The sequence below is a fragment of the Anolis sagrei genome, chromosome 5 (genome assembly GCF_037176765.1).
Source record: "Anolis sagrei isolate rAnoSag1 chromosome 5, rAnoSag1.mat, whole genome shotgun sequence".
NCBI lineage: Eukaryota > Metazoa > Chordata > Lepidosauria > Squamata > Dactyloidae > Anolis > Anolis sagrei.
The window spans coordinates 146,209,785-146,237,406 of NC_090025.1; the positions used below are offsets into that span (position 1 = coordinate 146,209,785).

Sequence of the window (27,622 nt, forward strand, 5' to 3'; positions counted from 1 at the left end):
AAAAAGTGCATTTCTGAATCAGCCCTTTACTATTCCTTTGCCTCTCTGCCTTGCCCAACCATTGTTATAGTAGTAACCAAGCACATCCGAGCTCACAAGTTGAGCAAAATGATAATAGTCTTGTCCGTTTGCAGCAGGTGTGAATGTTGGCCCCCTTGATTAGTATTGAATGGCCTTGCAGCTTCAAAGCCTGGTTGCTTCCTGTCTGGGGGAATCCTTTTTTGAGAGAATTTCATGTCTGGAATTCCGCTGTATTCTATGTATATTCAAGTATTCCAAAATCTGGAAAAAGAAATCTAAAATACAGAACTCTTGATCCTAAGTGAGTCAGATAAGGGGTATTCAACTTGTGCATAACACTGTTGAAGATGCAGCACCCACGGGGAGAGAGGCAGGTAACAAATAAAATTCATTATTGGGTTGTTGTAGGTTTTTTCCAGGCTTTATGGCCATGTTCTAGAGGCATTCTCTCCGACGTTTCGCCTGCATCTATGGCCAGCATCTTCAGAGGTAGTGAGGTCTGTTGGAACTAGGAAAATGGGTTTATATATCTGTGGAATGACCAGGGAGGGACAGAGTACTCTTGTCTGTTGGAGCTAGGTGTGAATGTTTCAACTGACCACTTTGATTAGCATTTGATGGCCTGGCAGTGCCTGGGGCAATCTTTTGTTGAGAGGTGATTAAATGTCCTTGATTGTTTCCTCTCTGTTGTTTTGCTGTTGTAATTTTAGAGTTTTTTTTAATGCTGGTAGCCAGATTTTGTTCATTTTCATGGTTTCCTCCTTTCTGCTGAAATTGTCCACATGTTTGTGTATTTCATTGGCTTCTCTGTGTAGTCTGACATGGTGGTTGTGAGAGTGGTCCAGCATTTCTGTGTTCTCAAATAATATGCTGTGCTCAGGTTGGTTCATCAGGTGCTCTGCTATGGCTGATTTCTCTGTTTGAAGTAGTCTGCAGGGCATTCATGTTGATTCATGTTTGGGCAATGCTGTGTTTGGTGGTCCCTATGTAGACTTGTAGACTTGAGCGAAGGAAGATCGATGCTTTTGAGCTGTGGTGTTGGAGGAAAGTGCTGAGAGTGCCTTGGACTGCGAGAAGATCCAACCAGTCCATCCTCCAGGAAATAAAGCCCAACTGCTCATTGGAGGGAAGGATACTAGAGACAAAGTTGAAATACTTTGGCCACATCATGAGGAGACAGGAAAGCCTAGAGAAGACAATTATGCTGGGGAAAGTGGAAGGCAAAAGGAAGAGGGGCCGACCAAGGACAAGATGGATGGATGGCATCCTTGAAGTGACTGGACTGACCTTGAAGGAGCTGGGGGTGGTGACGGCCAACAGGGAGCTCTGGCGTGGACTGGTCCATGAGGTCACGAAGAGTCGGAGGCGACTGAACGAATGAACAACAAATGTAGACTTGTCCACAGCTTCATGGTACACGGTAGACTCCTGCAGAAGTGAGAAGATCCCTCTTGTTCTTGGCTGAACATAGCATTTGTTGGATTTTCTTGGTGGGTCTGTATTTTATTTATTTATTTCGAACATTTCTACCCCAACCTTCTCAACCCCTAGGGGCCTCAGGGCGGCTTACAATTGGCAATAATTTAATGCCGCATCATAAAATACAGAATACAGAATAACAAATATAACAATTAACATGAACATTGATAAATAAAGATTAAAACAGTATACTTACACTCTGATTAGCTATTGCCCGTCTGGTGGCTGTTTAGCTAGCCATCTACTAATGAATACTCCGCTTAACTTATCCAAATCCTCTTCCATGCCATAGTCAAGCATTATCAATTGTCCTTTAACCTGATTGCCCGAAGGCCTGGTCCCACAGCCACATTTTAACCTTTTTTCTAAAGGTGAGGAGGGATGACGATGACCTAATTTCCCCGGGGAGCAAATTCCACAGGTGGGGGGCCACCACTAAGGAGGCCCTGTCCCTCGTTCCCGCCAAGCGTGTTTGAGACAAAGGCGGGGCCGAGAGCAGGGCCTCCCCAGACGATCTTAAGCTCCGAGGTGGGACGTAGAAGGAGATACGTTCGGACAGGTACTCTGGACCGGAGCCGTATAGGATTTTATAGATAGTTTGTATGTTGTGTTTCCTCATCAGCTTCCCTATGCGGTCAGTGGTTCCCTTGATGTATGGTAAGAACACTTTTCCTCTGGGTGGATCTTTATCTTTATTCTCATGGCTTGTTCTCGGTCTTGCAGCTCTTCTGATGCCTTCGACAATACAAAATTCATTATATTGTTATTTATTCAGTCCCTGGATCGGGCACAGCTGCAGCATCTACAATGCATCTGCATTGTAGAATGAAAGCAGTTTGGCATCACTGGAATGGCAATGCCTCCATGCTCTGGCATCCTGGGAGTTGTGGTTTGGGTGAGACACCAACACTCTAGCAGAGAAGACTCTTGCAAAACTCCCATGAATCAATGGTATTAAGCTAGGATAGTTAAATACAGGACTGCATTCATTCCACATCCTAACTTCCACGAGAGAGAGCCTGGGTTAATGAAGTTGTATTATAAATACACTAAATCTGCCTATCTAATCTTTCAAGCCAGCTATCTAAATGTACAAACCGAATACCCACGATACAATGTACAAACCGAATACCCAGGAGCAGAATTCAAAATGATCTTGACAGATTAGAGAGATGGGCCAAAACTAACAAAATGAAGTTCAACAGTGACAAATGCAAGATACTCCAGTTTGGCAGGAAAAATGAAATGCAAAGATACAAAATGGGGGATGCCTGGCTCGAGAGCAGTATGTGTGAAAAAGAACTTTGTGGACAAGAAGTTAAACATGAGCCAACAATGTGATGTGGCGGCAAAAAAGCCAATGGGATTTTGGCCTGCATCAATAGGAGCATAGTGTCTAGATCTAGGGAAGTCATGCTACCCCTCTATTCCGCTTTGGTTAGACCACACCTGGAATATTGTGTCCAATTCTAGGCACCACAATTCAAGAGAGATATTGACAAGCTGGAATGTGTCCAGAGGAGGGCGACTAAAATGATCAAGGGTCTGGAGAACAAGCCCTATGAGGAGCGGCTTAAGGAGCTGGGCATGTTTAGCCTGAAGAAGAGAAGGCTGAGAGGAGATATGATAGCCATGTATAAATATGTGAGAGGAAGCCACAGGGAGGAGAGAGCAAGCTTGTTTTCTGCTTCCTTGGAGACTAGGACGCGGAACAATGGCTTCAAACTACAAGAGAGGAGATTCCATCTGAACATGAGGAAGAACTTCCTGACTGTGAGAGCCGTTCAGCAGTGGAAGTCTCTGTCCCGGAGTGTGGTGGAGGCGCCTTCTTTGGAAGCTTTTAAACAGAGGCTGGATGGCCATCTGTCAGGGGTGATTTGAATGCAATATTCCTGCTTCTTGGCAGGGGGTTGGACTGGATGGCCCATGAGGTCTCTTCCAACTCTTTGATTCTATGATACGCTAGGATGCAACCTATATAGCAAGCGGAGTGGAAGAGTCCACCTGCTAGTGAGGGAGTTTTTAGCGAGGCGGAAGAATCCATTCCCTTTTTGGCGGGGGGGGGGGGGGAGGATGTGTTAAGGGTTTGGCCCTCTGTTGGATTTAGGAGTGATTCAGCCTTGCGGCCGTTGGAGGGAAGCCGTTGGTTGCGCGCGCAGCCCCTCTAGTTTCTTTTAGGGCAGCGCTGCTGCTGCAATGGCGAAGGCCTGGCGCTGCCTTCTGCTGGGGCTTTTCACCGCCGCCGTCACCTTGGGAGCGAGCCAGAAGTTCGCCCCTTACCCCGACATCAACAACAAGACCTTTATCAAACAGTATGTCGACGCCCACAACAAATACCGGAGCGAAGTCAATCCCAGCGCTGCCAACATGCGGTACATGGTGTGTGTGTCCTGGGAAAGAGGGCGGGGAAAATGGCGGGAAAATGAAAGTCGCCATTAGGAGCTTAAGAAAAAGCCTCTCACAACAGAGGGCGCGTCTATTCACCACAGGATTAAAGCACTGACACTGCTTTAATATCCGTAGCTCGATGCTGGTGTGTCCTGGGGAGTTTTAGTCAGGGGAAGTGCCACCACCATTGGGCAGGGAGGGTCAAACACGTTGCAAGACTACAACTCCCAGGGTTCTGTAGCATGAGCCACCACAGTTAAAGTGATACCAAACTGCATTCATTCTATAGTATAGTATAGATGCAAGAAGTTACACGTATGGTGTCACTGTCACATTCAAAAGTATATCGCTTGAGGCCATTTCAAACTATCCTGTTAGATAGTTTGAACCTCACCACCACCTCACTACCTCTGAGGATGCTTGCCATAGATGCAGGCGAAACGTCAGGAGAAATGCCTCTAGAACATGGCTCTGTAGCCCGAAAAAAACCACAAGAACCTAGTGATTCCAGCCATGAAAACCTTCGACAATACATATATCCTGTTAGAGTCCTTTGGTTCTACCCAAGCTGCCATGGTAACATCCTATGGAGTCCTGGAATTTGTAGTTTGGTGAGGCACTAGATCAGTGTTTTTCAACCTGGGGGGCATGTGAGGGGGTGTCAGAGGGGTCACCAAAGACCATCGGAAAACACAGTATTTTCTATTGGTCATGGGGGTTCTGTGTGGGAAGTTTGGCTCAATTCTCTTGTTGATGGAGTTCAGAATGATCTTTGATAGTAGGTGAACTATAAATCTCAGCAACTACAACTCCCAAATGCCAAGGTCTATTTTCCCCAAACTCCACCAGTATTAACATTTAGGCATATTGAGTATTCATGCTAAGTCTGGTCCAGATCCTGTTCAAATTTCATTTTTATATATGAAATTGATTTAAAATGGTGGCACAGTGGGTTAAAGCCCTGTGCCAGCAGAACTGAAGACCGACAGGTTGCAGGTTCGAATCCGGGGAGAGGCAGATAAGCTCCCTCTATCAGCTCCAGCTCCTCATACGGAGACATGAGAGAAGCCTCCAACAAGGATGATAAAACATCAAATCATCCGGGCGTCCCCTGGGCAACGTCTTTACAGACGGCCAATTCTTTCACACCAGAAGCGACTTACAGTTTCTCAGGTCGCTCCTGATGCGACAAAAAAAAATTGAAATGTATATGGTGTTTTACTTAAAACTGCCCTGAGATCCTGCAAAAAAGAGCAAATATTAATTTAAAAATTAAAAAAATATCAGGTCCAGGCTATTTGGCCGACTGAATCCCCTTGTACAAACCTGGCCATGCCCTGAGATATTCAGAAGAGGCCCTTCTCTCGGTTACACCTCCATCTTAAGCTCGGTTGGTGGGAACGAGAGACAGCCTTCCTTCTTGGTGGCTGTCCCTCAACTCTGGAACTCCCTGTCCAGTGAAACTATAATGCCCCCCTTCCTGCTGTCCTTTCAGTGGCAGGCTAAAACCTTTTTATTCAGACAGGCTTTTAAAGATGAAGGTGCTCGAGAGCTGGTCATGGGGGCTATGGTTTTTAACTTTGAATATGTTTGATGGGTTTTAACTGAATTTTTAAATTGGTTGTGTTTAATTCTGTTTAAATGTTTGGATATTTGTATATTTTAAATTGGATACCAATGTTTTTATGCCAGGCCCCTTTGGGGAGATAAAGTGGGGTATAAATAAACATAATATAATAATGATTATGATCATAATCATAGAACAATCACAGTAGCAGAAATATATTCTCAAAAGCAAGGTCCGCGGAGGCAATATCATCAAGGCCACACCTGGGCCATACCTTTCATAAGATATACTGCTGGCATCATAAACTGGATGCAGGCAGAACTGGACAATTCGGACAGAAAAACAAAACTCATGACCATTCATAATTCACTACATCCTCGCATTGATGTTGAAAGGCTCTATCTGCCTAGAAGGTCTGGTGGCAGAGGACTTTTACAAGTAAAACAAGCATTCGAAGAAGAAAAACATGCCCTGGCAGACTATGTAAAGGAAAGCCAAGAACCTGCTTTAATTGAAGACAGTAATCAGAAACTTCTCAAAGCACAGCAGACAAAGAATCAATACAAGAAAACTGCACTATAAACCAGAGCTGACAGCTGGCACAACAAAGTATTGCATGGGAAGTTCCTTGACAAAATTGAAGGAAAAGTTGATAAGGAGAAGACCTGGTTATGGCTCATGAATGGAACACTGAAGAAGGAGACAGAGGGCATGATTCTTGAAGCCCAGGAGCAAGCCATCAGAACAAACGTAATTAAGGCCAGGATTGAAAAATCAGCTGATGACCCAAAATGCAGACTGCAAGGAAGCTGATGAAACCATTGATCATATCCTCAGCTGCTGCAAGAAAATCGCACAGACTACAAACAGGCACAACTCTGTGGCCCAAATGATTCATTGGAACTTATGCCACAAGTATCACCTGCCAGTAGTAAAGAACTGGTGGAATCATAAACTTGCAAAGGTAGTGGAAAATGAATATGCAAAAATACAGTGGAACTTTCAAATCCAGACTGACAAAGTCTTGGAACACAATACACCAGACATCACGACTGGAAAAGAAAAAAGTTTGGATTATTGATGTCGCCATATCAGGTGACAGTTGCATTAAGGAAAAACAACAGGAAAAACTCAGCAGTTATCAGAACCTCAAAACTGAACTGCAAAGGCTCTGGCATAAACCAGTACAGGTGGTCCCAGTGGTAATCAGCACACTGGGTGCCATGCCAAAAGGTCTCAGCCAGCATTTGGAAACAATAAACATTGACAAAATCATGATCTGTCAACTGCAAAAGGCCACCTTACTTAGATCTGCATGCATCATTCAAAAATACATCACACAGTCCTAGATGCATGGGAATTGTTTGACTTGTGATTTGTGATACAAAATCCAGCATATATATCTTGTATGCTGTGACATACTGTGTTTTTATTTCAGTAAAATAATAATATAGTTCAATACATAAGTAAATTAATAATACCCTATTGGCATGGGATCATCAACTTGAGTATGCTATGAACCAGACAGGCAAATACAACAATATGTTGCTAACAAGAGTGATCTATCTGAGGACTCCACATGCCCTGGAATACAAGTCTAGTAGTAGTAGTTGCCTGGGCCTTACAAATTAAATGACATTCAAAATGGAGGAATTAAAACAGATTATGTGTTTACCGCGATCTAAAAGCTTCCCTCTGAATTAAAAAGCACTGGGCAAAATGATAGTTACCTGGAAAATTTAGAAGTTTGTTTTGTGTTTTCCTATTTCCTGAAATCTCATGCACTGTAGAGAAAGATTTCAGTCCTCAATATTCCATTCGTAGATGCAGTATAAACACCCAATAATGTCACAAAGGCTTTCTCTGAACTGTGATCTTCACTAGTATGTTTGGTGAGCTGAATGAAATCCAACATTTTCTGCTTTGAACTGGAATATATGGCAGTGTGGACTCAGATAACCTAGTTCAAAGCAGATATTGTGGGATTTTCTTTCTTGCTATTCTGGGTTATATGGCTGCGTGGAAGGGCCTTCAGTGACTGCTCCCCAATTCTAGACTTCCCATCCACAAGTGGCTCAATTGATCCTTCAAGTACTCTTCTTTCTGTTACCAAGCAACCTTATTTAGGAATGCCTTTGACTTTTAAATGGCTGTGGCAGAAGGATCTTTTTATTGTGGTGTATTGTGTTTTTATATTTTATTTTGTTTTAATGTATCTTTTAACTTGCAATATGTTTTTATGAGAAATGTTTGCTTAGCTTTTGTATCAAATTAGTCTTTAGTGTCCTTTGTGAGCTCTTTTGCGTCCTGGGTCAGGAAAAAAGTGAAATAAAACTGGAAAGGTGGAATCTAAAAATATCTAACGTAGATAGATTCTTGGCTGAAATGCAGAGAATATGTTGAAGACCAAAACATCATAGCACTAGCTGAGAATAACACAGAAGGTACCTTTACCTTTGACTTATCTCAGGAGGAGTGAAGACCCAACATTTTGGAATACCTTGTCCAAACCTTTTGCCAGGCTGAATTAGGCCCAGAGGCAAAATGCTCCCCTAATAGTAATTTAAATATAACATGTTCTTGTTTGTTAAAGCTTGATATAAAAGGTATCCAAATAGAAATGTTATATTTTAACATGTGGGTGGATTAAAGTATAGTAGAGCTTTTACTAGAGGTAGAACATTTGCTAAATGTTATTTATTTATTTATTTGCAGACATTTGATGTAGCTTTAGCTAGAATCGCTAAAGCTTATGCACAGAAATGCATCTGGGGTCACAATCCAAACAGAAAAGTCCACCCAAATCCTAAATTTAGACCTTTCGGAGAAAATCTGTGGCTGGGAGGTGCCAGCAAAAAACCATTTAATATTGCTGGTGCCATTGGAGCCTTTCACTCAGAGAAAAAATACTATGATTTCAATACTCTGAAATGTACACGTGTGTGTGGTCATTATACTCAGGTGAGTTTTGTCCTTCCTTACCAATTTTGAGGCATAATATCAATATTTGGGGGGGGGGGGCTGTACCATGTGGAATCCCTAAAGGGGGCCTAGACAGAGAAGGATAGTCCTGTTTGGAAAGGGGTAGTTGAGGGATGAAAGCCATTTTCTCGATTATCTCTGGTTATCCCCCCCCCCCCCACACACACACCCTTTCCCATATCATAAACAATGGCTATTTTGATTATGGCTACATGGGTGGAGGCATAACAGGAAAACAGGGGGAAATGGTTTAACTCCCTCAACCCCCTTCCTCCTCCCCCCTCTCCCACCATAAAATTGACTATTCTCTGTCTAGTGCCCCCTCGTGGCCTCTGCCCAGATAATGGAACAGTACCTTTTGGGAAAAATTTAAAGTTGCGAAGTTGGTGTTTTTGATAACATAGAGAAGGGCTAATACCCCTGTGATGTTTGTTTTGTTGTCTATGTCCCCCTCAATGGATTGTCACCTTGTGCTGAGGAGGCTTGTGTAATCCAATGAACCTTCGGGTGTAACTATGAGTCATGTACTCCCAGGAGGGGTTGCAGTGGAGGTTCCAGACCGAACACAATCCAAATACCTCAATGGCAAAATGTTGGGAATTTCGCTGGTATTCCCAAATCTTCTCTTTCTCTCATCCACCTGCAACGTTAACTCTACATCCCCTCTGCCAGTGCCCCTCCTGATGACACCTTGCACATTCATTCGGTCCCAAAGGCACCCTGCCGCACCCCTGGGCCCTTCTCACCTTGCCTTGTCCTTTTCCCTTCTATTTTGGCCCGTCGGGGTCGGCTCCCTGGTTACCTTGATAACGCCACTGCCACTACCTTTGCTCTTTGAGTCACCTTAGCCTCCTCTCCTTTGGCCCGCTTCTCCTCACGAGACATATAAACCTGATCAGCCAACTCCATAATCCTTTCCAATGGCATTTGTGCCACTCCGGGGCTTTTCTGAATCTTTCTCCAAATATCACGGGCAAACTGGTTGACAAAAATATTCTTCAACACCTCCCTTCTTTCCTCGTTTGCTTCCTGATCTTCTGTATCATAAGGGGAGTGTCTTATGAATGCTTCCCTCAATCTCTCCAGAAATGCTGCTGGGCTCTCATCTTTCTTCTGCTTTATCTCATAGATTTTTCTAAGAAGCAACAATTGGTAAATCCTGAGGAAATCTCTTTGTTCCTCCTCCTTAGGATCCCTGTGGGGATCCTTCCCTATAAAGTCCTGTCCTCTCAACAGTGCCAAATGCACCCTTTCTTCCGCTATTAACAACACCTCTAACAACTGCTTCAATTCTCTCCAGCTAAGACCATGGGGCTGGGCACTACCTTCCTGTTGGTACAGAGGCCCCACTACAAATTGGCGTTCTCTTCCTGCATCTGTTCCGGGGACTGGTTGGGGGGGGGGGGGCATTTATCAGGGCATAATCCAGTCTCCACCTGCAACCACTCTGCCTCTAGAGTATAGACACAGCACAGCTGGGGCTCATCAGCCAGACTCCCTGAATCAGAAAGGGGTTGTTTTTCCCTCTAGGTTTCCTCCCCCTCTCGCTCCCGGAACACACTCTCAATGCCACTTGCAGCAGCCTCACATTTTCTAGATCTATTCCCTTTGACCCCATCGCTTAGCAACAGTGTCAAATTCCTGGCATGCCACACAAAGACAAACAATAAGTAACGTAAACAAACATTCAACGCGCGCTTCCACACACACTTCTGGTTTATCTTATCCTAGAGATCTCTACCAATTATGGGAGGGAGGTCTTTGGCATGGAACCAGAGCCCGACCAATAACCTTCCTGGCTTGTTCTCGAGACACCCTCACAAGTCTGGTCCTATTGGCCCGATGTTGGGGTACCCCCATGAACCACCCAGAGCTCTACCTCCACCTTTGGGGATTTGTGACTTTCCCTCATCCACTCCAAAGGTCCCAGACGGAACCCTGGGCTCCTGTGACCCTTAGCCAAGGTACACATTTTTGGAACCAACCCTGTACTTCTCTCACAAGTGTTGTTCAGGGCCCTATAAATGTATACCAAGAAAATCCTACTTGCCTGATTAAGATTTTGTCCAAGTTCCCGCGGTGGCCGCCAAACTCCCAAGAGGATGCTTTCAATTTTTCGCAGCCTCTCTTCCCGGGGCGTCACCCAGCCCTGGCTGCAGTTGCCTCTAATTTCCTAGTTTGACAGAGGATACGCTATCCCCCCTCCGGACGCTAGCGAAACGAAACCGCTGGTTCAATTTATATGCAGCACCTCTCAGCGTGCATTGGTTGCAGCGCCCCAAGGAGGGAGAACGGGCCTCTGGGCTTCCAGAACCCACTCCGCAAGATCACAGCGGATTCCCAGCTAAGGATTTCCTGGTCAGGGAACCAGAAATGTTGGGGGAATCTCGCTGGTATTCCCAAATCTTACCAACAACCGGGTCCTTCGCTGAGCCACTTTGGATGAGGCAAAGTCCAAATGAGTTAGGGTAAAACGCGGTTTATTCGTATTGCGCAATAGGAAGACGGACAAACAGCATAACACACAGTATGCCGGTACAAAATTGTCTGTCCCAGCCTGGGATGAACATCTGACATATATACCCTACTTGTTGACAGCTTTCAAAGTTCTCCTTTCCCCTTATTTGGCATAGCATTAAGCAAACATTTCCTTTAGCATAAAACCCCCGGAATAGCTCACCACAAGATTTACGTCGTAATAAACAACTCTGAGGTTGTGTCCCATATATGGCGATATTGCATACATCTTTCAGTAACTGGCCGACCACAGCCATTTCCTATGTAAGCTGTGTAACACTTGCTTCCCTTGTGAGGGAGGCAGGCTGCAATAGAATATGTGTTCTCTGACACCCTGTAATGATAGACCAACAAGATGGAGTCGCTTTGGTTCACCGTTCCTCTCAAGATCAGATCATGGTACATGTTACTACAACTGCTGTTAAGGCATAAGACGGGTGCAACAGATTGATAAGCCACCATTGTCGTGTTAACCATGCCACTGGTTGGGACCCTCACTCTGTGAAGACTGTGTGTTGATCAGCTGTGCACTGACATTAACACATCAAAAAAAAAAACTCATGCACATGTGTCTTCCAAGAAAAATAAAGCCAAACCAATAAAAGTCCTATGGCAATCAGTTAGTGGGGACGGGCAGGACTGTGAAATCTGGAAGCTCCTAGTGTGATTGACACGTGGGTGGTGGATATGGATTCAGTCATTCTACCTCAAGGTCCAAGGCTGTTGAGTAGTCCCACAGCTGTATCCATGACTAAGCAGCTCTTGTAAGGATCCACTCTGTTCACTCCACACAGGGATGGGGCTAGAAAAGGTGCCCTAAACATAGTTTGTTTCTCTTATCCCTGACTGGACTGCAGCATCCAGAGGGGTCACCATCCTGCGCTGTCAGCACCCCGAACGCAGGACTGCTATTGCAAGGGAGCTGGGACGTTTTAATATCAAAATAGCAGTACTCCAGGAGAGCAGGAGAGGGACAGCTGAAGGAAGAAAAAGGAGACTACACCTTCATCTGGAAGGGACTGCCTGAAGAAGAACGAAGAATACACAGAGTTGGCTTTGCTATCAGAAATGACCTGGTGAAGTATCTGTCTGAAGCACCCATTAGCATTAACAAACGACTTTCAACCCTGCCAAAAACCAAAAGACAACCATCATAACTGCCCACACACCAACACTAGATGCTGATGAAGACGTGAAGGAAAATTTTTACTGTCAGCTGGATACCATCCTATCAGAGATACCTAAGGAGTACAAAATCATCGTCCTTGGGGATTTTAATGCAAGACTCAGATGACAGATGTATGACTAGGGACCATAGGAAAAGACAGGGTTGGAAACAGCAGCTCGAATGGCACCCTGCTTCTTACCAAATGTGCGGAACAGAACCTTGTCAACTACAACACGCTCTTCTGCCAGAAAACAAGCTCAAGACATCATGGAAGCACCCCTCGGTCAAGGCATTGGCACCTCTTAGACTATGTAACAACACGTGCCAGAGACCGCTGTGTTGTGGTTCTCACAAGAGCCATGACAGGTAGTGATGACTGCTGGACAGACCACAGGCTAATCCGTTCCACGATGGCCATCAAGATCGCTACCACATGCAGACTCCAAAGAAGAAAGACAAGATGAAAAAATGTTGAGAATCATTGGAACTGAAGACCTCCATCATCACAGCCTGCGAAGAAACCATTGGATACCAAAGTAAGAAACATCAAAACTGGTTTGATGAAAATGACAGAAATCCAACAGTTAATTGATAAGAAAATAATTTGGGGGGAAAATGAAAGAATTCCTATGCACACTGCACATATCTTATTTGTCGTGCAAAACCACTTAAAAATAATACAATAATTAAAATGAAGGATGATTTTAACAAATATAAACTTATTCGTATTTAAATGGCAAGTGTGGGTCTGCTTTTGGCTGATAATCATAGAATCATAGAATCAAAGAGTTGGAAGAGACCTCATGGGCCATCCAGTCCAACCCCCTGCCAAGAAGCAGGAATATTGCATTCAAATCACCCCTGACAGATGGCCATCCAGCCTCTGTTTAAAAGCTTCCAAAGAAGGAGCCTCCACCACACTCCGGGGCAGAGAGTTCCACTGCTGAACGGCTCTCACAGTCAGGAAGTTCTTCCTCATGTTCAGATGGAATCTCCTCTCTTGTAGTTTGAAGCCATTGTTCCGCGTCCTAGTCTCCAAGGAAGCAGAAAACAAGCTTGCTCCCTCCTCCCTGTGGCTTCCTCTCACATATTTATACATGGCTATCATATCTCCTCTCAGCCTTCTCTTCTTCAGGCTAAACATGCCCAGTTCCCCAAGCTGCTCCTCATAGGGCTTGTTCTCCAGACCCTTGATCATTTTAGTCGCCCTCCTCTGGACACATTCCAGCTTGTCAATATCTCTCTTGAACTGTGGTGCCCAGAATTGGACACAATATTCCAGATGTGGTCTAACTAAAGCAGAATAGAGGGGTAGCATTACTTCCTTAGATCTAGACACTATGCTCCTATTGATGCAGGCCAAAATCCCATTGGCTTTTTTTGCCGCCACATCACATTGTTGGCTCATGTTTAACTTGTTGTCCACGAGGACTCCAAGATCTTTTTCACACGTACTGCTCTCGAGCCAGGCGTCCCCCATTCTGTATCTTTGCATTTCATTTTTTCTGCCAAAGTGGAGTATCTTGCATTTGTCACTGTTGAACTTCATTTTGTTAGTTTTGGCCCATCTCTCTAATCTGTCAAGATCGTTTTGAATTCTGCTCCTGTCCTCTGGACTATTGGCTATCCCTCCCAATTTGGTGTCGTCTGCAAACTTGATGATCATGCCTTCTAGCCCTTCATCTAAGTCATTAATAAAGATGTTGAACAGGACCGGGCCCAGGACGGAACCCTGCGGCACTCCACTTGTCACTTCTTTCCAAGATGAGGAGGAAGCATTAGTGAGCACTCTCTGTGTTTGTCCACTTAACCAATTACAGATCCACCTCACCGTAGTTTTGCCTAGCCCACATTGGACTAGTTTCCTTGCCAGAAGGTCATGGGGGACCTTGTCGAAGGCCTTACTGAAATCCAGGTACGCTACATCCATGGCATTCCCCGCATCTACCCAGCTTGTAACTCTATCGAAGAAAGAGATCAGATTAGTCTGGCATGACTTGTTTTTGATAAATCCATGTTGACTATTAGCGATGACTGCATTTGTTTCTAAGTGTTTGCAGACCGCTTCCTTAACAATCTTTTCCAAAATCTTGCCCGGTATCGACGTGAGGCTGACCGGACGGTAGTTGTTTGGGTCATCCTTTTTTCCCTTCTTGAAGATTGGGACCACATTGGCCCTCCTCCAATCTGCTGGAAGTTCTCCCGTTCTCCAAGAACTCTCAAAGATGGTTGCCAATGGTTCCGAAATGACTTCCGCTAGTTCCTTCAATACTCTGGGGTGTAGTTGATCTGGCCCTGGGGACTTGAACTCATTAAGAGCGGCCAGGTATTCCTGGACGACTTCTTTCCCAATTTGGGGTTGGATGTCCTCCAATCCCTCATCCACTCCATCTTGCTGAGGTTGAAGACTCTCTTTTTGTGAGAAGACCGAGGCAAAGAAGGCATTAAGTACTTCTGCCTTTTCCCTATCCCCTGTCAGCATTGCCCCATCTTCTCCGCGAAGAGGTCCTATCGCCTCCTTGTTTTTCCTTTTTCTACTGACATAAGAATAGAAGCCCTTTTTTAGGACTGTTGTTGTTTTGTGTGCTTTCAAGTCGTTTCAGGCATAGGTTGACCCTGAGCGAAGGCCAGGTAAATGACCTTGGAGAGCCGTATCCGTCCCTCGGGCCTTAGTTTGAGGACCCCTGCTCTACGCTCATCAGATGGAACCAAACTTCTGAAGGACAAAACTCAATTGCACTACTTTGGAAAGAGCACTACCACAACCTCAGGATCGCAGCTCTAACATGACCAAAGAGGTTCCCTCTCAAATTCTGCAAAAACAAACCAGGGAAGAGCTTGCAGCACTGCCTAGTTTAGAGGAAGTCAGCAATGCCATCAGCCAACAAAAAATAACAAAGCCAGCTGACTTAATGGGGTCCCTGCTGAAGTCTTTAAAGAGGGTGGAGCTAACACAACAACTCCACCAGCTCATTGAAAAAGTGTGGGTAACTGAGAACATCCCAGCAGACTTCAAGGATGCCACCACCATCATTACCCTTTTCAAAAAAAGGGTGATGACTCTGGAAACTATCAAGATATCTCCCTTTCAACCTCAGCTGGGAAAATCCTCGCAAGAATCCAAACCGCCTGCTACCTGTCTCAGAAAACAACTTATGTTGTAGTTCAGCCTTTGATTGTGCCTGCACATGATCCTTCTGGGGATTCTGGGCCTATTAGTCATTCTGATGACACTTGGGATTCTGGGTCTGCAAGTCAGCAGGAGAGCCAACAAAGAGATTTTAAGCCCAGAAAATGAGTGGTCTGTGTCCAAAGGCCATGTTTCTGAAAGGCGGTTCACTAGGGAAGCAAGGTCACAAACAGATCTGAGCTCAGAGGATGAAAATGAAAGTCCAGGTGGACAGACTGATGAGCAGTGAAATGGGAGATTTACGTTCTGTCAAGATAGGAATTCTCAGAAGAGTTTACGAAGGTCAAAACACCTTTTAGCCAAGTCCTTATCCGTTTCCCAGGGGAGAAGGCATGACTTTCTTGCTATATCAGCTAGCCCAGCAGATGGGTCCAACAGTCAGGGCAGCACTGGGTTTGTAGTATAGATCTATTGTCAAGGAATTTCTAGTACCATGTTCCATGTTTCCTTTTGTTCATGTCTCATGATTCCATGTTTTGAGACTGTTCCTGAATCTTGTGTTTTGGATTTATTCTACTTTTGTATTCCTGGTTTTTGATGCTACTCCTGTACTTTGATTTTTGTGGATTATTCATGATATTTTGGACTTTGGTTTCTTATAATATTTTGCTGAATTGCTTTTCATATATATTCTTCAATAAACTGCTTTACTATTTTACCTTGGACTGGAGTGTGTGTTAAGTATAGAAGTGGTTCCCAGCCTTGGAGTGCAACACACTCGCAGAATCCCAGAACGGCTTCTGCCCCTCCAAAGGAACAATGTACATGATCTTCACTGCATGACAACTCCAAGAAAAATGCAGAGAACAAAATCAACCTCTGTACATGGCATTCATTGACCTTGGAAAGGCATTCGATGCAGTGAGTGAATTGCAGTTCTCTCTGCACTACCTCCAAAAATTGGATGCCCTAACAAATTTGTGAACATTCTGCAGTTTCTCCATGATTACATGATTGTAATAGTCTTGGACAGCAATGGCTCCCAGAGTGACCCATTTAAAGTGGAATCAGGTGTCAAACAGGGATGTTTTATTACCCCAACCTTATTTTCCATCTTCATCACTATGATACTTCATCTTGTTGATGGGAAGCCTCCCACCGGAGTGGAAATCATGTATCGGACAGATGACAAGCTATTTAACCACAGCAGACTGAAAGCCAAAACCAAGGTCACAATAGCATCTGTTATAGAACTCCAGTATGCTGATGATAATGTAGTCTGTGCACATTCAAAATAAGACCTACAAGCCACTAAACATATGAGAAGCATACAAGAAGCTTGGCCTCATTGAACAACAAGAAAACCAAAGTGATCTTCCAGTAAGCACCAGCCAATCTCTCTGCAATGCCAGAAACAGCTTAATGGTGTAACATTAGAAAACATTGACAATGTCTGCTACCTTGGCAGCACCTCTCCACAAAAGTCAACATTTACACTGAAATGCAATATCGCCTGAGCTCTTGTGAGTGCAGCATTTTTCCGAATGAAGCAGAAAGTGTTTGAGGATTGGGACTCCAAGATGTTTGTTTATAAAGCTATTGTCCTCCCAATCCTGTTACATGCCTGCGAAACGTGGACTGTCTACAGACGTCCCACTCATCTCCTGGAATGATTCCATCAGTGTTGCCTCCAAAAATCTCTTGAGAACACAGGCGGACAAATGTCAGCATGCTGGAAGAAGCAAAGACCACCAGCATTGAAGCGATGCTCTTACACCATCAACTCCGCTGGACTGTCCAGATACCTGATCAGTCTCCTCCTTCCTTGTTGATGGACAAGGGGGAAAAAAATTAAAGATGGGCTTAAAGCTAACCTTAAAAACTGTGGCATAGGCACTGAGAACTGGGAAGCCCTGGCCCGTGAACGCTCTAATTGGAGATCAGCTGTGGGCAGCAGTTTTACGGATTTCAAAGAAACACGAATGGAGGGCAAAAGGGAGAAACATGCCAAGTGAAAGGCGTGTCAAGCCAACCCTAACCAGGACATCCTTCCACCTGGAAACCAATGCCCTCACCGTGGAAGAACATGCAGATCAAGAATAGGGCTCCACAGTCACTTTATGTATCTACCACCAAGACACTACACTTGGAAGGCTTTCATACCCGGACAACGTGGGGTCACCTAAGTAAGTAAGTTGTCTATGCCTCTGTTCAGAAAATTTCACTTCACTTTCTGTCCCTATGATAATTGGATTTAGAAAAACTGGGCTTGTTGTGGAAAACAGTTTTTGGACAGGGCAACCTGCCCTTTCAATGTTATTGTAAGTAGTAAGGGAACAACTTTAAAGAGAGCACAAGAGAATATCTTGCACAGTGGGACTTCCTGGAAATTAGAAAGATTTGGAAAGATCTAGAATTTTTGAAGACAAGATTTAAAAAAAAGATTCCAAGCAAAGGGGATTGATGACCAAACTGTTACCACTTTTTGTGCCTTTGTCTGACTCTGGGGAAGCAGTGATTGAGGCCCAGACATCCAGTAATGGAAAGCCTGAGATGAGAGTACCAATTTCAATATGATTACAGTAGGAAACGTGTAGCCAGATATACAAGGGCAAATTGGGTTTATTTGGATTGTCAGCACAAGGAGGATTTTATAACTATTCTTTTTAAGCTATATCTCAAAGCAGGTGTGTTGTCTATTATTACCTGTTGCAGTTTTTGGATAATTAAACTATTTATAAAGCTTTGATACCATCTTTATGTTAAATACACTGTAATAATTATAATGTGGTTACTGTAGTTTTATATGAAAATGTGAATTGGAACAATATTAAACGATATCTCACTGATTCTTAGATCCTTTTCACATGAGCCTCCTCTGTTACTACAATTGCAGTGTCTGCAAAAATGATATTCATATAATCATAGAGTTGGAAGAGACCACAGGGACCATCCCATCCAACTTTCCGGTATGCAGGAATACACAATCAGGGCACTCCCAACAAGTGGCAATCCACCCTCTGCTTCAATCCTCCAGAGAGGAATATGACAGAACATACAGAGGTAGCATATTCCACTTGCAAACAACCAGATGGCTTTGTTTTCCTACCACACCTTCAGAACCATTGTACTAAAAACAAAATCCTACCACTACCTTCCCCAAGACCCTATCTCTGTCTCTTTTTATTGTTTCAGGGGGACAATAGATTATATTACATTATTTCTTATCTGAAGATGGAGTAGAAATATATAAGACACAATTGACAAAATTGTCCTAGCCTTGTGCCAAAGTCTTGATGAAGATCCTTCCAGTAGCAGGCAGGGCAAAAGCCAGGAAGGTTTTCGGTTTGTATAAATTCACCCCTGCATTTAAAAATGTTGAAATACCCTGTCATCCAGATCAGAAATAACTGCCCAGATGTGGGTTAGCACATCTGCCAGGCTACATACAGTTGGCAGAGTGAAAATTCTCAATTCTTGATAAAAGCTCTAAAATGAGAAGTACTTTAGGAGTAATTTAATTTTACAAATCATTTGAGCGTTTATATTTGATGTATAATAAAACCTATTTCTTTCTAGGTTGTTTGGGCTAATTCTTATAAAGTTGGCTGTGCTATTGCTTTCTGCCGTCAAGTGCTTGGAAGGGGAAAGAATTTGGGAATTCTAGTGTGTGATTATGCTCCAGTGTAAGTCAAAAAGATGTAAAGTTGTATTCAAACTTGGTTACTCACAGAGGAAATAAAATGTTTTAAACTGAATGAGTGCTGCACTAGGGCCCTGAAGCCTGTTTTCACCACAAACCACACACTGCCCAGGTAATCCAATAAGTAAAAGTTTATTAAAATATGAGCATATAAAAACAAGCAAATTCAAAAAGCGTATCAAAGTTTAAAAGGTTTGTTCCATGAAAGCCAAGGTCCAAACATACAATCAGAGATAGTTCCCAAAAGCAATTCACCAAGAGTTACAACGACAAGGTAAAATGAATCCAAGGCAGGGCAGCCTGGCAACACATGAACAAAAAGCAGAAACAGTTTAGAAACTTGATTACATGAATTCCAAGACATAGGCCACAAAAACCCAAGGCCCCATCTACACAACTGAATAAAATCCTATGTTACCTGCTTTGAACTGGGATATATAGCAGTGTGAAATAAGATATTCCAGTTCAAAGCAGATGTTGTGGGTTATACTGCCTTGATATTTTGGGTTACATGACTGGAATGACCCCAAGAGCTCTCCATCTGAATGCAGTGTTGCTTTCACAACGAATTTAGCAGCATGAACCACTTTAAAAAGCCCCAAAGCCTCCCATGACACCTGCTTCTCTGCTCCTTATCTCAAAGTCTAAGAAAAGTTAGTCTTTCTGCCTTCTCTTCACAATTCTAATTGTCTTGACCTGGACAAATATTCATCACTCACAGCCTGCTCTCCTGGTATTCTGAGAGAAAGTAATATCATGAGAACTGATATTACTTTCTCGTTCTGCTGGGAACTACTGCAAGGGGGAGATTCCAAAACAATTCTGCTGAGCCTGCTGAATTTCTTCCAGCATCACCTGAAATTCTCCCAGCATCACCTGCCTCCTCATCTGAGTATGCAAAATCTGACCAGGCTTCAACAATTAAGCCTGGTCATTGCATTTCCCATCAACAGTTGCATTTCCCATCAACCTCTGGATATAAGGTGTTGAAGTGCCCATATTTCATCCTTACAGTTAAATGGCAAGTCACAACAGAGCAGTTCCACATCTGTTCTTTCTGACTTGTAAAAAATCTGGCATGCATTCAGACGGTGCATTTTAGGATGGACAGTGCAAGTAAAGCTGGATAATTCACAGTAAAGCCGAGAAAGGCAGTGGTGGATTTCACCTCTCGAATGTAACTTCCTTTCAATTTAAAATGTTTTTAAATAACTTTTGTTTAGAAAAGGCTGGGCCAATATGTCTCTCTGTGTCTCTAAGAGAAGCCAGGGATACTTTGTCATGTTTATAGACACACACACACACCAGGCTATTTTGGACCAAGGAGGGGTCTTTTTAAAAAGGAAACCAAAGTCATCTTGCTTGTGAAGAAATGTGGGCGAACTTTGCAATATTCAGCACAATATTATGAAATGTCACTGCTGTAATGTCATGCTAAGACCTGGGAGACTTTGTTACCCATGGCCATCTCATTGTTTTATCTACCAAATCATAACATCTGCTTAGTCTCAATGTTATGTTTTTCTGGATGTCAAAAAAGCCATGGTGTTCTCAAAGATCACACCAGATCTTTTTGGTTATTTGTCTGGAAAGAATCTTCTAGTGTCATAATTAGATGGATAACACATGATTATTGAAAGACTCAAAATCTTTGACACTTTTGATTATTGGCATGCAGATGTTTCTGTCGCGGGATGCTAGTCGTGAAGTGATTTATAGTTTTCCAATCATGACCTCACTGAACCACTGCAAGCTGGATAGCAAGTATCCCAGAAGAAAGCAAAACACGGCAGAGTCCTTTCACAGCACAAACATGCTTAAGCCCGTCTATCAGAGTCTAACTGCCAGCATCTGACCTTATCTAAAATCACAGATTCATTCAAAATATCAGGAGGATTTAATCTTCACTGTTGCAATATTTACACAGTATACTAACAGGATTCACAGATCCACTTTCATCTTGTCATTGCAAACAGAGTAATCAAACAGAGTAATCAAATAGTCATATACAGCATAGGCCGATAATCACACAGGAGAGAGAAAGATGGACCCTTTTATCCCTCTTTTACAGCTACCTGTTGATAGGTCATCAATAAGGGATAATGGCTGATGCAAAACACCTCACTTGGTTATGTACCACACCCTGTTAGGTATTTCAGCAAAACATTTCACAGTCATTGTCCAAGTGCTATTAATCTTCCACATGTTCATCAGACAGTATTTTCATATGACTAGAAATGCTGTGCCATTTCTATTTAACAATTTCTGCAGCCAGATGATCCTGCATGGAAATGTTCTCAATGAATAAACATGGTGACGTGGGATAAAATACATGACTTCACATTATAGACAACTCTTATGGGAAAGTATTTTCAAACAGACCAAAGCTTTCCAAACATTTCATGTTGGTGACGCACTTTGTAGACATGCATCATTTCATGACACAGTAATTCAGTTTTACTAGCAAACCAGAGGTTAAACCAACACCTTATAAGATATGAATACTTACAGACACTGTAATAACGAGTGTATGAGGACAAAATATATCTAATGAAAACCATATTTTTAAAGTACATGATTTGTAAGTTAATAACATACAATTCCAAGATTGCTGTCATAGTAGCAGTTGCTTGTAACTTTCAATTTATTTTTTGTTTGCTGAATACCTTAGTATTGTCTGAAATGTTTGTTCTTTAGGGGCAACTATAAAGGAACCCGTCCTTACAAAGCAGGGAAGTCATGTAGTGAGTGCCGACCAGGAGACACATGTCAAAATAACCTCTGTAGTAAGTATATAGCTGAATGAAGGAAACATTAAGTATATAATTATCCTATCAAAGTCACTTTATGGATTCAATCTTATAGAGCAGTTTTAACCAACATCTTAACATGAAATTTTGTTATGAACTTCATTTCCCACACTGATAAGATTGACAGATGATGCTCATTTGTGCTCAACTCCCTTCCCCCACCCTTTCTTGACCTTTTTATTTACTGATACTGTTCACTGGTCCTTCAGTTTTCCTCTTAGTCCTGCCATCTTCTGAATGGCTAAAGTCTACATGTGTTAATCAAGTGCACAACATAGGGAGGGCATTATAGGATAAAAATTATAGTAACTTTTCATAGGCTGTTCTTGTACCTGGAATGTGTTTCCCAGGAACAAAATTTTAGTGATGCGCTAAAGCCCATTATGAAACAGAATTAAGTTTCAGTATCAAATAGTTTCAGCTCATGATACAAAATGCAACAAATCCCAATCTCCTTTTTCATAGGATGTGGTTTCCATGGAAGCTAGTCCATAATCCAGATTCATATTTTGAGAAGTACTAATTTCTTCCCTGGACCACAGGACATCGATGCTATGGACGAAAATAGGTTTCAGTCCTCTCCAACTCCATGTCAATATGTTTTTATTTATTTGCTTTTATTTAATAGAGGGTTGATTTTGCTCTCCCAAACATGGAGGAATAGATTCATTGAATGAGAAATCCAGATCTAGTTCCAATCTCCTTAATTTATTTCATAATCTTAAATCCTGCTTTCATATTCATTTTGAAGACTACATTTTATAATTAGTAGTGTATATATGTGCATGTGTGTGACTAGTGAGGAAGTAAAGATAGAAGAGAGATTCATAAGTGTGTGCCCATACTTTGAGGTAACATGTGGAAAGGTTGGTCTCTGGTCCAGATTTTCACAAGCCATCAAGCAGTTCAAGCAGCTTTGTGACAGTTGTCCGGGGAGGAGAGCCTACCGCAGCATGTATACTACTACTACTACTACTACTACTATTGAATGGGTTAAAACTGTTCCCCTGTTTTGTGATGGGGAACAGCACAAGAGAGAGAAAACACAATAACAATAAAATCCTGATAACTACAATGGTTAAAACAACCTTGGTTCACTCAGTGTATTAATATCTTTGTAAATTAAATATAATCATGGAGAATAGCATGTTTCAGCATTGAAATGCATGTACTCTCAAATCTAACTTCTTCAGCTACAAAATAGATCCTGAATGCAAAACAGTTACTCATCTGTAATTGTTTTGAATCCATGACTGCTACTCAGTCATAGTTGTACTTTTGTCATAATCATACCTCACCCCCAAACCCATCTTTCCAGGCATTCCCTGCATGGAAAGAAGATGATCCATTATGTTGGTAACTAAAGAGTAGATACCATATGTGATGTTTCTGTCACATTTAGGGCATTGAACAAAGATAGGTTACTTAGGGCTCATCAACACAGACAACAGAAATTTGACCAGAAGTCATTCCTGGGTATCCACATGACACAGGGATTTTTGATCGCTAACGCAGGGTAAAATTGGTTAACATGGCACAGGGGAAAAGGGGTGGCTCTTATTCTTGTCAATTTACATCACAGCAATGGTGACTACAGAGGTCCAGAAAGCCTTTGCCAGTGTCCACAAAGGCACCCATGTATTTTGGCCATAGTTCAGTGTGATTTCTGTAATGAAACATGATTTCTAGACAGACTAATTTATCTCAATTTAATGCTTGATGATTTATTCATTTATTTATTATTCGAACTTATATGCCGCCACTCCCCTGGGGCTCGGAGCGGCTTACAAGAATGTCTAAAATCTAGCACAATTTAAAACAGCAATATCAAAAATCAAAGGCCTGTCGAAACAGGTATGTCTTACAAGCCCTGCGGAAAGCTGATAAGTCCCACAAGGCACGGGCTTCAGGTGGCAGAGTATTCCAGAGTAATGGTGCCACTGCTGTAAAGGCTCTGTGTCTGGTTGCTGTTAGACGCAAGGTCTTGACACTGGGAATTTCCAATAGATCTTGGTCCTCAGAACGGAGGGATCTCTGGGGTTGGTAGGGGGTGAGGCGGTCCCTCAGGTATTTTGACCCATTCTTGATGTTCTCTTATACAAATGTCAATATGAACAAAAAGGAAAAGAACCCTAGCAGACTGATGCTACAAAAAACCAAAAGGTTTCAGACAATTACATTGGCTAATTTTATTACTAAAGTTTGTTATTAATAGCCTTTTGAAATCCTAAGAGACTGAGGATGAGGTAGCTTTAACTTTCCATCTCATTATATATTATGGATTCTAGAATGTAATAGAAATACTCATTCTTTTCATGATGTGCTTTAAAAGCAGATTAAAAAAAACCTTGACTTCATTTGTTATAGCTATTTTTTTTAATTTTACTAGGAAATCCACAACGTGATCAGGAAAATGCCAGTATGTACTTCACTTCCATTTTATATTTTATGTTTGTTTATTTCAAGAACAAAAAATATAACTAATAAAAATCTCTTCCATTTTTATACAGGTTATGCAAATTGGCATCCACCATATACACTCGATATAAGGTGTGATAAAGCATGTATAGCTGTTGCAGTTTTAAGGCCTTTGTTAATGTTTATAGCATTTATAGCTGTTTATGTCTTAAAACTCTATTATCCTGGATTAAATTTCCAAAAATAATTTTTCATATTTACGCAACTCACAAAAACATTCCTATCATTTTTAAAGTAACTAACAGATAAATTTTACACAAAGAATGTAATAATTTTCCTGTGTTTTCAGTTTATAATTTCATTGTTCTTGTGGTACCTTGAATATTTTTCTAATAATAAAAAAACATGTCTTAATAAAATTTTGAATATTGTTAAATCAAGTAGGTACTGTTACAAAATAAAACAAGGGATAACCACATAATGTTATTCACCACTATGTGAAAAGAAAGGCCAGTCTTCTTAAAAACAAGTTTGTTTGGTACAATTCACAAACTATAACTAATAAATACTTTTTACAGTTTTTTTTTAATATGCCTGTTTTGTTTCAAGTCTTTTGTAAAGTTACTTCCAACAACTGTTAGGAAAAATAATGTTTGTTCAGATTAATTTATTTATGTCCTGATCACCAGCTTGCAATTCTGATCAACACTCTTAACTTATCTTGCCATACTAAAACCCCACTGAACGTCTCCAGAAAGCATAGCCACACTCATAGGCCTTTCCGCATCTTTTGCAAAACCTTGATCCAATGATGGGGGCCCTAGGCCACAGCTAGAGCCCTGGACAAATGAGCACAAAATGACCTACTTGGAGACATAACTTTGCATGCAAAGTTGAAGTGACCAATAAAGGACTGCAGTTCCTTTAATGTGATTTTGTGCCTACTGATAGTATCTGTGATGCAAGACCTGAACAAAATTAATTTGGATTCTGGAAGACAGACCCCCCCCCCCCCAAATAAAGTGTCTAACATGATCCCTAAATACACAATGAAGGTGGAGAGGATAATTTCCCTATACATTATATATTTAGATTAGAATACTGAGAAGATTCAGTGTTTTCTATGAGAAATGTTTCTCTTAAGACATCTGGATTCTGTATTATATGCATGAGCAAGTATTTTAGTCTGCTACAGTTTAACTGACTTAAGTCCTACTCCACCAAAATGATTCCTATTTATTTACATAATTTTTTAAAATAATGACTGAGAAACATTTTTACCATGAAGTTTTTCCCGATCAGATTTGAACAGAGATTGTTGATAGGGAGAGCACTAAATTGTATTTAATACATATTTATAAAACTTTCTTTTCAGAAAATCCCGAGCGTGATCAATTGAGAAGCATGTGTTATTTGTTCTTACTTGGAATGCATTCTTTATTTTTCAGAATTGCTCTAATCTTTTTCTAAGACTAAGACATGTTTATATTTTAGGTTACCTCAATTGGTTCCCGGAGAGGGATATAACAAACTCCTCACCAAACGCATCTTCACAACCCCTTTCTTCATACCCTACAAAGCCACCACATTCCTCTCCTTCCTCTCCAGCTCCATCACACTCAGCATGTGACTCATCCTGTATTGCTGTTTTAATTTTAAGAATATTGTTTCTGTTAATTACTTCTGGCACTGTGATCCTGCTATCCAAGCAGTACCCACAGATGTTTATGCATGAGTAGTTTCTCCAAAGTAGGATATAACATTCTGTAGATAGAGCAAGTCTTACCACAAGGCAGAATGGGGCGTCTGCCTCAGCACAGCAATTTTGGGTGCCATGAAAACACAGGGAACTGTTCTTCATTATTATTGTATATATACTGTCAAGAGTTGTGAGGGACCTTTGGGTTTTGTTGTTGTTGCTGTTACAGTTTTTGTCTCAAGTGCCAATATAATTTGACTTACTTTTGAATCTCTTGCATCTTGATTTGGGGGTGGCCTAGCCATTTCCTGCTTTACCTTAATCAGAAACATTTACTTGGGCAAAGCCTGCCAAATAACCTTTGCTACAAATTTTAAGCATTTTAATTTAATAAAGTTAATTATAGAACTGAGCTATAACATTTGCAATTATCAGTATCAGAATATTTGCAATTCAGAGCACCTAATAATGTCAACATAGACAAACTCAGTTCTGATTATAACGATGGGCCAGTTTTTCTTTGGCCCTTATGCTTAATGTTACTGCTAACAGTTTTAAAGATGGAATTTAATTTTACAAGATAACAAATAAAACAGTTGATCCTAACAATTTTGTATATTTTTATCAAAATATACAAAATAAAATATAATCCTTTTCCTCCTTCATCCATTGTTTAAACATTCATGACTATAGTATTTATCGTTTAAAAAGAACTGGTGAAATAGCTGAATGGCAAGAAAATTGAGAAGATAATACCACGGACTGATGAAAATACATAAATGGTTCCTAGACTAAACACATCAATTAGAAGTCAAGATGATTCAGTTGAGACTGCCATACTGTCTTCATATTACGAGAAGACACTCATTAGAAAAGACAGTACGGCTTGGTAAGGTAGAAGGCAGTGGGGAAAGAGGTAGACAGCTGAATCTACCCAGTTAAAAGACGTACCCTTAATATCAAAGACCTATCATTAACAGAATGACTTGGAAGTCTCTCATGCATGGAAACCCATGTGGAGACCTTGGGTAAGTCACATGCTCTTATGCTTGGAGGAAGGCAATCACAGACCTCCTTTAAATAAATCTTTACAAGAAAATCCTGTTTTGGTGTGAAACACACAATTCAGTCATAATAACATTACAGGAAGACTGAAATGCCAGGCCCATTCTTGAAGAAAGTGAGGTGGGGAATAACCATTGTTATCTGTGCTTAAGAACCAGTTGAATTCCATTGATGGACTGCATGCCCTGCTTTTTCTCTTTCTCAACTGTGATGTCAAGTTTCAGCTAATTAGTAAGTACTGCCTCATTCTTTATTGCACTAATTCCCTAGCACAGAAAACTTCTTGAAATGTAAAGACCATGTTTGGGTCCAATTGTATTGTACTAATAGCAGGGAAATGTTCTTTTCATTTTGGAAAGGGGTCTGTCTTTTCTGTACAGAGCAAACAATGTTGTGATTTTAAAAATAAATAAAATAAATATTCCAAGCACATAGTTTTCTAACTAGATCTTGATTGCATCCTTCTCTTTAATTACAAGCTGGAAACTCCTGAGTCCAGCACTAATCATACAGAAAACCTCACCAGATTTGTTTTAGTGTTTCTAGGGCAGTACAAACAGTATCAGCTTCGACATTATTAAGGGTATTTTGTGGCTACAGGCCTCCTATGCTATCAATTTAATTGCATTTATATAACGTATGTTCTCTAGGTGACTTACAAAAGAACACTATAAG

At 41.6% G+C, this 27,622-nt stretch overlaps 1 protein-coding gene across 2 annotated transcripts; it reads left to right on the top strand.

Annotated features, from left to right (window-relative positions):
- The first annotated feature begins 3,625 nt into the window (after positions 1 to 3,625).
- On the top strand, positions 3,626 to 27,377 carry LOC132777166 (GLIPR1-like protein 1). Of its 2 annotated transcripts, XM_060779534.2 has the most exons (7): positions 3,626 to 3,879; positions 8,171 to 8,416; positions 18,832 to 18,938; positions 21,653 to 21,741; positions 24,155 to 24,184; positions 24,276 to 24,315; positions 25,678 to 25,913. In XM_060779534.2, the coding sequence occupies exons 1-7, from the start codon at positions 3,697 to 3,699 to the stop codon at positions 25,811 to 25,813; spliced, it is 831 nt and encodes a 276-aa protein (XP_060635517.2). In that variant the 5' UTR covers positions 3,626 to 3,696; the 3' UTR covers positions 25,814 to 25,913. The 2 variants fall into 2 exon arrangements, with proteins under 2 accessions (XP_060635517.2, XP_067325201.1); XM_067469100.1 differs by lacking the exon at positions 24,276 to 24,315 and having other exon boundaries at positions 25,678 to 27,377.
- The last annotated feature ends 245 nt before the right edge of the window (positions 27,378 to 27,622 follow it).

Bases quoted from the DNA above. Each gene is read 5' to 3' on its own strand.
- LOC132777166 (XM_067469100.1), top strand. From the start codon at position 3,697: ATGGCGAAGGCCTGGCGCTGCCTTCTGCTGGGGCTTTTCACCGCCGCC. The intron at 3,880-8,170 runs GTGTGTGTGTCC...ATTTATTTGCAG, and splicing joins CTGCCAACATGCGGTACATG to ACATTTGATGTAGCTTTAGC. The intron at 18,939-21,652 runs GTAAGTCAAAAA...TTTGTTCTTTAG, and splicing joins GTGTGTGATTATGCTCCAGT to GGGCAACTATAAAGGAACCC.